Raw genomic sequence first — 11,190 nt, forward strand, 5'->3', positions numbered from 1 at the left:
TGTTTTTTGTTTTCTGATTTTGAGCCACTTCACCCTCATCTCCACTTGGAGACACCAATTTACCATGAAAAAAGATTCAATGGTAGCCGAATGTGCCCCAAATAAAAACTAAATTCCCCAAACTAAATCCCTAGACCCTTTCCCAAAAGAGGGTTCTCGAGAAAGTGTGATAAGTTGAGCTGCCACTTGGGGTGAAAAAAAGGGTAAGCATGTGAAATCCACTTCCAAGATACAATCTGAAGCTGCTACTTTTAGGGGCCATTTGGATAGGCAGATTTTAAGATATGGGATTTCTTCAAAATTGTAGCTAAGAGAAAAGAGAAGAAGCAGACCAGCCGTCGTTTTTTACTTCTTCCCCTTCTTTCCGACAGCAAAAGAGTAGCAAATCCTCCCATTTTTTCAGGTTTTAAAAATCTCAGGATGCAGGAGAGATTTCTAAAACCTGGTTTTCTTACTTAAAATCGAAGAATCGCTGCCGACAGCGGCAGCAGCTTGATCATGAACCCTCTTTTACACTGTTGTCAAATTAAAAACCTGGATTCTAAAATCCGCGTACCCAAACGGCCCCCTGGTTTTATTCCTTCCCTCCTATGTACATGATTCCTCTTGCTGCTATAATAATACCAACAACGAAAAAGAAGTGTTTTTTTTTCCTTTTTCTTGGGTACTTATCTATATTTGGGCACACGACCAAAAAGGAAAGAAGGAACTCCCGACCTCTTATTTATTATTCAAAAGCAAATTAGAATTAGCATACAGAGGGAAAAAAGGAATAAAAGAAGACGAATTCCATTCTTGAAAATGAAGAAAAGAGGAATAGAAGAAGAAAAATGACAAAGGCATACAACATCTACATTAAGTGAAGGTTTCCGGTGCAGAGTTTGCACTCCATTTAAACAAATTATAATGGGGAAATCTTCTGAATTCATAGCTGGAATGCTGGCAACAACTTACTGTACAGTAACTGCAAAAGCACAAACTAAAAAAAAAAAGAAACAGAACTCAGTACATCGAAGTTAAAAGGACCATGTTATATAGATTAGTATGCACGGATTAAATAATCTAAAGAATAATTGCCAAGATTTAACATAAAAAACAATCAATGAATTCCATGCAAATTGTTCACCCCAAATAAACAGTTCTTACAAAAAATCATGAAATAACTGAGGACTGAACTAAAAAATGCCATTTGGAGTGCTACTTATTCTTACAACTTTTACGTCTGTTTTGGTGTTAGGACATAATTCAACCCTCGCTAAAATTTCATTGCACTCGACAAGTGCGATTAAGAAACCAAAGGCTTTTGAGCTGATTAATGGAAAGGCATTCCCATGCTATTAATGGTCTTGTTGTGTCAACTATGGACTCGGAATCGATTCTCAAAATCTAAAACAAACAGGGCCTTGGGGAAACAATTGGGGTTAGCCATTTAGGGCAGCAAAGTTCACAAACAAGCCCCCAATTTAGCATAAACGACTGAAGAGTAGAGGGTCAATCATGATCCAAAAGTAAGCCCGAAGATGTACAAAACATCAAGATAACGTCGACAATGAACCCTATAGGGCTCCGTTCATTAAGAAAATTAGCGAACTTAATTATGATCGTACATGATGATTTATAATACTTTGTGTAATGCTTGGGCAAATTTTAAATAGATTTTGGTAGGCTTTTAATGAAAGTGCGAATAATAGGCTACAGAGGCACTACCATAGTTTAATAATTGCACAAACACAGCTTGTCTTGTTTAAACAGCTGTTAAAGGTTATTACAGGTTGTTTAAACAGCAGTTGGAAAGTCGGGTGCCAAAATGATTCTTGCACTATTTGTCATTTGGACGCAGGTGCTTCATCTCCCACTGGAAGTTCATGTACCAGTTTTGGGAGCCATTTGTGACTTGAAAAGGAAACTAAAGAAAGAGTGCATTGTGCTAGCATGAACTGAAATTCACCAGAACTTGTATAATGGTGAAGAATCTGAGCAAGGCAGAAAGAGGCGCAGATGGGGCTTGAAGGGACCCTGCTCGCGAGATACCATAGGTGGTGATGGATGGCTTCCAAGAACTACTTATATTCACTAAGAAAATAAAATTTAAAGAATGGGGCGTGAAAGGATATCCAATGGCTGTAAATGTTATAAGGGGCACCTGGAAAATGAAAAAGGAAAGTTGACCAGAGTGCGAACGAGCAAACTATCCAAGTCAAGAATAAGACTCATGGCTATGTTTAGAAGTGTGCATCAAGACCACGAAAAGATAGCCAACTGGATAAGAAAATATTGCCACAAGTAGTGTGATAAGAGGCATGCATTTTTTTTTGGCAAATAACGTAATTTCTAATAAAAGACTTTTCCAGCATAGGGTTTCACGATTTAGCTGAAAGGCACTAGGTGCACTCTAGGAGCAATGGCCCGTGGACTGATCTTCGGATAGAGTTAAAGAAGAGGTCTTCTCTGTATTAGAAGAAAAGAGCAGTGACCTTAAATCTTCGTGTATCAGGTACTGACACCTAATCGAATTATTTGGGGTTCAGAAGTGAAGGAAGACGTTTATCTACTAATAGTGGCATTTTAGCACATTACCAAATCAAGCCCCTATTAGGTATTTTGAGAATACCAATCAACGACAAATGTTCAATGATGGCCCTGATGGACCGCTTCACTAGAATAGTCAAAGATAGTCATATGGAGGTTCCACTGAATCACTGACTGATGGAGAGGTTTGTCCCCAGTCCTCGTCACCAATGCTAGAAAGGCATTTATAGGATGGAATTCCAGAATGATGTTTCATAAGGATGAGAATGCACCGCATCCAATAGTTGCCATGATATTACTTCCATTGAGTCTATCAATGATGACTTGCCTCCAGCGGCTTACACAACAGGTAGGCAGGTTTGAATTACTAGAAGAAATATAGGCAGTCATAGGGATAGAGAAAGATGCAATAGCTACAGGCACAACAATAAAATTGACATTGGGAAGTATGGCATCAGACTAGCATAAAATCAGTATATGTAACAGGAACAAGGCGTCAAGAGTCACTCAGTTAAAAGGCTTCTGAATACTACAGAAAAATAAAGGCATTGATTCTGATTTTGACAGAAGAAATGGCAGTCGACATCTGAAAAGAGGGTGCCGGGTGAATGAATAGCGTCAAAGGTCTTGATTTCCAAACAGAAAGTCGACTAGGTAGAGGGATTGGCAAATGCCAACGTAAGGAATGGTTGAGTTAGGATGGTCACCACCACCAATCCTTTTACAACATGTTTATCTTGGAGATATGTTCTCTGACCAATTAGTATGCATTTTTATTTTATTCCCATCATTTTACATATTATTAACAACTTCCTTCTTAAAACAATATATTACTTTCAACTCAAATGCTATTTTTACTTTTAATTTTTATGGCAACGTTTGATAATCCATATAATATATATTATGCAGTAGAAGCATCACGGTGCCCATCAATGCTCGCCATGCAAAAGAGGAGTAAATGTTCACATGCCAATATAGTCCAAATATAACAAACACTTGTAATTGGAAAAGCCCGACCATGCAAAACCATTAGTAAAATATGTTCGAATCTAACACCAATTTCTAGCTATTGGATTGGGTAGAAACTAAAGAGTAAGCTGCAAACTGATGATGCAGAAATGCACAAAAATTGGAAGGAACGATTATTATTTATTTATTCTGTTTGGTAACAAATTTATCAATAAGAAAAAAAAAAAAAAAAAACCCAATAAAAGACCTAATAGCAACAGAAAGTGTTACCTTCATAACCTTGCACACAATGCAGATGAAGGAGACCTGAAAGGCTCTAACCCAATGGACAACTCCAGGATCTCATTAATGGCACATGCTAATCTCAACCGTACTAGGTTCCTCTTTAATGCCAGGGTGATGCTAATAAGATCTGACCTCATAGACATCTACAAAATACTTATAAATCATTCGCACTCGAGCCTCAATTCATTTGAGTATTTAATTCCAATAAGGCCAAAAAAAATTACTTGACTAACCCTTTATCATCTCTAAATATCACTCCAATGTCTGACCCCTACGACTGCCACTTAAGATCCCATCTAACTTAAAAATTGAGCCAAGTGAGGTTCATCCAATTTCGTCATGTTGGTACATTTACTTTGACTACCTTTGGCCACAAGCTTTCATATGCATTGGAGATCTTGGATGAAACACAAAATTTACTTCTAGCCATGGCCTAATAGATCCCAAAGCTCTTGATCTCAAGGATAACTTCAACAAAAAAGAACCTTCATCTCTAATTACGCTTTTATCAGTCCAAGTGAGGATCAATGCTTCAAAACTTATACTAAGATGAGAATTGGGCCATGGTACAAAAAGGAGTAAACTGGGTGGGAATCAATGATTGACACAGTCAATTTTTCATTAAAAGGAGCAAGTCAAAAGAGTTCTAATTGACTTGGTAGGGCAAAACTCGGATTCAGACGAGAACTCAGCCAACGTATAAGAGAGTCAAATCAGGGAGATTTTAATAGTGGGAATGACCATTGATTAAGTGCACAGTCCTTGCTAGGGATGAACAACTCATTCCAAAAAAATGTCTCGTAAGAAGAAACACCACATATAAAACTGTTAAACAATAGACGGTGTAATTAACAATCTCCACCTTCATAACATGCATCCTCTAGCAGATTGTCACTCATGGATCACAAGAACAACTTTACAAGTAGCCCAAAGGATAGAACATGGAAGGACCCTCCATAATGTGCACCCCATATTGAACTCATTGAATAGACCACTAGACCAACCTCCAATTAGGTCTAATATCCAAGCTAGGAATGCCCAACCCATTTCAATTAGTTTGAGATAAAGCTCTGCAAACAGTGTTTCAAAATGTGGATGCATGCAACGAAAAACCTAGACAACTATGTGAGGCGCGACCAAACATTGGTTATGCAACCAAATAATTGGTTGACACCGTCATAACTCGGGAGAGGCAAATGAGTTCTTATTGACTTGGTAGGGAAAAATGCAGACTTGGACAAGAACTCTGACAAGGAAAAGGGAATCGACTCCAACGAGTCCGCGATTGATATGGGGAGTTCTGAAACAATGTCCACAATTGTTAAATAGTAAATCAATGGATGAAGGAGTAATCAACCACTTCCAATCTATTCAACGATTGCATGTAGGAATATTACCTACCATAACCATTCAAAAGAGGCCTTCAATTTTAAAAGGACTAGAAGGACGAGAGAATTCAAGAATAAAGAAGCTTTTTAAGCCCCACAACCAAATTCTTGTATCTATACCAAACCCAAGATATATAGGTCATCTAGTCTACGTAGCAAGTTGACTAGACAATCTACCTTATCCTCCTTTAGGCTCCTCCAAAAATGGTGCATCCGCAAAACCATAGTTTTGAAACTCCCCCGCGTTCGCGTCGACTTCCCCGAGTCGATTCCCTTTCACCTTGGTCGCGTTCTGCATTGCGCCGCATCCATGTTCCGTGTTTTGCCCTACAGAGTCAACAAAAACTCCTCTGACTCTCCCGAATTATGATGGCGTCAACTGAGTACTCGGTTGTGTCAACCGCGGTCATGGCCACGTCCGCGCTGAGTCAACAAGGGTTTTTCTTCGGCCGCATTCCGCACCACCCCCGTGTTTTTAAACACTGCCAAAACACTCCTGGATGACAACCTCCCACATACAAGTTTAACATACGGAGGCTTGGGTAAGCAAGATAGAGAGCTTCACCATCCCAAACATGCCACAGAGCTTTAAAACTAGGTTGCAACCACCTCACCTAGTAAGTTACACAGTCTTTCTCCACCCTTTTGTCAAGTTCTTTTTCCTAATTACCACCTCTCAGAACTTAGACCACTTGAAAAAAAAGTCTTCCCACCCTCTAAGTTGTATTGGTTTTCTAATAGCTATTAAAAGGCACAATCAATCAATCAATTCAATTGCAATCTTTACCTCCAAACAACTGTTATTCATTAAACTTGCCTCGTAATCAATCAATCAATTCAATTGCAATCTTTACCTCCAAACAACTGTTATTCATTAAACTTGCCTCATGCACCCCACTGGCAACCCCCCGGCTCGTAATATGGTTTTAGATTCAATCACGAATTGAAGAATTATTTCCCAAAATTCTAGCCCCAAGACCTTAGAAACATCATCGAGTATATCATTTTCACTGCTAGCAAAGGATACATCAATAGCTCATAGGCGTTCGAGGTAGGACTGACACTCAAGATTCTCGTAGAAAGTTTGTCAGTTACATACAAAAACTCCAGTTATTGGGATGTTCATGGACCTCAAGGACCATCACCGAAACAGAAGGTCAAAGTCTGTATTCATATGCTCTCAGTTGCAACACCTGTTCATTATTCATCCACACACCTCTCACTAAAGTGAAGGGATGAATCAACTAGATGACCACCAGATTCGCGATTAGCTTATTCTGGAGAGGAAGATGACCACCAGATTCGCGATTAACTTGTTCTGGAGAGGAAGATGAGGATGGACCAAATTTCAGACTTAATAATCATGAAATTTATAATGATAAATCCAAGTCCACATTCAATAATTGTTACGATATATCTCTATTGACTATATGGATAATCAGTTATCACCAGGGGCTTAAGAGACAGGAAGAAAGGTTTGAATTGCTAGATAAATAGGTAGTCGTGGGGATTGGAGAAAGACGCAATATACACTGCCACCTCATGGAAATTGGCATTGGAAAGTATGTCTTCATACTGAAAGGAGTATGCATAGCTTAAAATGTTACATGAGATAGGAGCAAGGCCTCAAAGGGTCACAAAGTAAAAAGGCTTCTTAATACTACAAAAAAATAATGACATTGATTCTGATTTTGGCAAGCACTAGACTCTCCTGCTAAGATGATATGATTGGAGCAAAGAAATGGCAGTTGCAATCCGAAAAGGAACAATGTCCAGGAACCATTGCAACTTTTCTTTTCTTTTTTTTTGCCAAGAGGAGCAATGTTCACATACGAATAATCCAAATACCAGGACACTCGCAGTTGGCAAAGCCCAAGCACGCATAACCATTATTCAATATGAATGAATCTAACCCCAGTTTCTAGTTGTTGGCTTGTGTAGAACCAGGACAATATGTAAATAAGGGTGATTTCAAATTGAAAATGCAAAAATCCACAAAAATTGGAAGGATTTCCTGTTATTATTATTTTGCTTAGTGAAAATTTTATTACTAAGAAAAAGACACAGCTAGACTAAGGGTAAAGCTTGCCCAATAAAAACAGCTTATCTAGATACTACTTGAGCAACAAAGTAAATGCAACCTTCTTAACCTCGCAGAAAATGGGGCTCAAGGAGACGTTTAGCACAGTAGACAATCCAAGATCTCATCAATGAGGCATGCTGACACCTTACCTCAATAAGCCGCTCTTCGATGTCCCGAGTGATGCCAAGAGCACATAAGCATCGGCTTTATTTGAGTATTTAATTCCAATAAACCTAAAATTTTTGAAATTGACTAGTCCTTTAGCATCTCTAAATACACCTCCAATGCATACCCCTTTCACTGCCACTTGAGCTCCCATCAAAGTTTTGAGCCAAGTGAGGTCTGTCCAATATCGTCACGTTGGTACCTTTAGTTTGTCTGCCTACAGCCACAACCTTTCATTTGCAATTGAGATCTTGGTTGAATCACTAATATTCCTTTCTAACCATAGCTTAATAAATCACAAAGTTATACATATTCTCCTTGATAACTTCATCACGAAAAAAACGTCATCTCTAGTTATGTTTCCCATCGAGTGAGGAGCACCGATTTAAGTGTACTATCCAAGGATCCTAGCTAGGGATACCCAACTCATTTAGAAAATATTTAGTTTGAAATGCCACATATATAAAATAATCACATAATAGACGAAAGAGGAATTAAAAATCTTCTCCACCTTCATAACAAACATCCCCCATCGGACGATCACTGAATGGATGACAAGACTAACCTTACAAATAGCCCAAAAAAATAGAGTACAAAAGGTCCCTCCATACGTGAACTTGCTGTCAAACTCACTAAATGGACCACTAAGCAAACCTCCAATTAGTTATGTTATCCTAGCTAGGAATAGCCAACTCATTTCAAATGATTGCAAGATAAAACTTCCCAACTATCAAATTGTGAAACAATGTATGAAAGAGTAATCAACCACATCTTGTCTTTGAAGTGATTGGATGTAGGAATATTACCAACCACAACCATTCAAAAGAGGCTTTCAATCTTAAAGGGATGAGAGACTTTGAGAAGAAAAAGGTTTTGTAAGTCCCACAAACAAATTCTTGTATCTGCACCAAACCCAGGGTATATGCCTAACCTAGTAAGTTGACAAGACAATCTACCTTATCCTCCTTTAGGCTTGTCCTAAAACTAGGTTTCAAACACCTTGCCCCAACCCCGTTAAAACACTCCTCAATGACAGCTTTCCTCATACACGCTAAGTACCTAACGTACAGAGGCTTGGCCAAGATAGAGAGCTTCATCATCCCAAGTGGTGTACAGCCTCTAAGTTGAATTGCTTTTCCAGTAGCTATTGGTGGGCCTAATCAATCAAGTCCTTAATGGGTTTGGGTGCTTGCGAGCTGAGACAGCACAGAAGTGCCTACTTAACACAACAGGGAGTTCCATTAGGGCAATTGCTATGAGCCAACCTGCTGTCCTAAGGCTACTAGCAGTTGAAAAAATACCACCACTCTGCCAGATGAATCGGAAAAGTCATTTTTTGCATCCCTTCATCCTTAGTAGCCGGTGGAGTAACCACTTTTTGTTCTATGCGACGTTTCCATCATTGATTCAATTGAGTCCCAGTTCAATTCCAATCTTTACCTCCAAACAACTGTTCTCCATTAAACTTACCTCGTGTATCGAACTCACTCTTCCCCCATATAATATGGTTTGAAATTCAGTCAAATTGAAGAATTATTTCAAAGAGCACTAGTCCCAAGACCTTAGAACCATCAACTCTATCGTCTCCATAGGTAGCAATGGAGCTGTCAAAAAGGTCCTAGGTGTTCACCGTTCAAGATAGGCCCAACACTCAATATCCTTGTAGAAACTTTGTCAGCTACATAAAATCCCTCTAGTTATAAGGATGTTAATGAAACTCAAGGGCCACACCCCTTTGACTAAAGGCATAAATCCGTATTCATCTCCTTAGTAGCAAAATCTGCTTATTAATCATCCACAGACCTCTCAGTCTCTCACTAATGTGTCGGGATGAATCAACTAGATTATGAGCACCAAAATGCTTACATGTGATGTTGTTTAATTTTCTTCATCTAGTTGCAAGGGGAATACTTTGGAGAAACCATTATAATGACGAAGAGATGAAAAAAGAAGCACTAGAACAAGAAATATGAGACATGATATTCATCTTAAAAAGCAAGAAATATCAGACATGATAATAATAATAATAGTAAGAACAGCAAGATATATCAGGCATGGTATTTAACTAGAATTATGGTCCCCGAATTCAGTTGAAAATGGTAAAGAAAGTTTACAAAGTAGATACCTCAAGTTCAGGAAAGGATAACCCATGAAGAGAAACAGATCAACTGAAATTCAATTGATCAAACCTCCCCTAATTTCAGACATCACAGTATCGCCCTCATCGTCAACCCTACTAGCAAACAAAGCTCCCCTAATTTCAGACATCACAGTATCACCCTCATCATCCAATCTCCCACCCCCACCACCACCTCCCCCAACAGTCGCCCCTCCAACCGGCCAACTCGACACAGTCTCCCCACTATTGGTAGGCCCCGCGGAGCTCGTCTCAGCCTCCGCCAGCTGCGTAGGTGAAGACCTAACAGGAAAAACAAGCCTATGCCTCCTTGCTATGTGCCTCAGAGTACTCCTCATCCCAAACAAATCCCCATCCTCCTCTTCCTCCTCCATTATATTCCCAAACCTAACCGGAACCCTAGCCCCACGGCGGGCCCGGCGCTCCGGCTCATCAGTCGGTAGCCGGAATCGGCAAACCGGGCACGAATTGTGCTGAGAAAGCCAAGGAAGAATACAATCGAAATGATAGATATGCTTACAAGGCAGTTGTTTTGCCTCTACATCAACCACAAATTCATCCTTACAAACAGCACAGAGGAGGGAATCAGAGGCCAAGAAGGAGGAAGTAATTTTAACGGTAGGGATCGAATTGACGGCCGATTTAGACGCAGGTGTCGAGCCGCGGACGGCCTGATCGTCATCGGGATCGGCAAGGTGTTGGATCAGACGGTCGATGTAAGGGCTACCGATCTGGAGCTCGAAATTATCGTCAGGATCGGATTCGGATTCGGAGAGGGATTGAGGGAAGGAGAGGATGGGGAAAGGGTCGAGGTAGGCGGAGAGGAGAGGAGGGAAAGGGGGATTAGGGTTAGGGTTAGGGTTAGGAGGAGGAGAGAAAGAGGGGAGAGGGATTTCCATGAGTTCGAGAAAATCGCCTTGGCAGAGAGGGCAGATGAGAGGGGGAGATGATGAGAAAAGGGTGACGCTCATGTCACATTCGTGACACCAATATGTCTCTCCACAACGCCCGCTCCCGCTTCCATTCTCATTGTTTGTTGTATCGGCCGACGACATTTTTCTCCCTCTCTCCCTCTCTCTCTCTCTCTCTCTCTCTCTCTCTGCCTTTTCTTTTCTTTTTTCTTCTTTCTTCTTTCTTCTGCTGATGATAACGACGGCCACGACCGGATTGCTTTTCTTCGCAGGTTCCTATCGATGGAAATTACAGGAATGCCCTTGGGAGGAAGGGGACAATGTACCTCCGAAAATTCGGGGAATTGGCTTCGGTTTATCCGGCTTCATTTTGGAGTTTCTATTTATATTTTATATGGATGATTGAGGCCGAAGCCCGTCGTTCCGGCCGTATGGTTAAGGCGTGTGCCTACTAAGCACATGGAGTTTCCCCGCGAGAGTTCGAATCTCTCAGTCGACGAATTTTTAGCTTCTCTCTTTTTTGGGCGAACTGATTTGGTGTACGCGCGTAGCACTAGGGAATGGATGGTCGCGCATGCATGTACGCGAAAACAGTAAAAAGAAACTCGGTTCGTTTGTCCGCCAGGTTTTTTGTCTTTCGTTGACACGCTTTCAACGAATTGATAAAATAAAATAAAAACAGTCGGTTCTTTTGTCGGCCAAAGGCCCTTGTTATGTACAGAG

General features: G+C 40.3%; 1 protein-coding gene across 1 annotated transcript; it reads right to left on the reverse strand.

Moving 5' to 3' along the window:
• Positions 1-698: 698 nt before the first annotated feature.
• Positions 699-10,761, reverse strand: LOC143877863 (E3 ubiquitin-protein ligase RING1-like). Its single transcript, XM_077380144.1, has 2 exons — positions 9,545-10,761; positions 699-979 (listed from the first exon to the last, which is right to left on the reverse strand). The coding sequence occupies exon 1, from the start codon at positions 10,609-10,611 to the stop codon at positions 9,595-9,597; it is 1,017 nt and encodes a 338-aa protein (XP_077236259.1). The 5' UTR covers positions 10,612-10,761; the 3' UTR covers positions 699-979; positions 9,545-9,594.
• Between the last annotated feature and the right edge of the window lie 429 nt (positions 10,762-11,190).

This window comes from Tasmannia lanceolata, unplaced genomic scaffold (genome assembly GCF_043159265.1).
Source record: "Tasmannia lanceolata isolate RefF3 unplaced genomic scaffold, GAP_Taslan_0.1 ptg000005l, whole genome shotgun sequence".
Classification (NCBI taxonomy): domain Eukaryota; kingdom Viridiplantae; phylum Streptophyta; class Magnoliopsida; order Canellales; family Winteraceae; genus Tasmannia; species Tasmannia lanceolata.

Bases quoted from the DNA above. Each gene is read 5' to 3' on its own strand.
- LOC143877863 (XM_077380144.1), bottom strand. From the start codon at position 10,611: ATGTCGTCGGCCGATACAACAAACAATGAGAATGGAAGCGGGAGCGGG.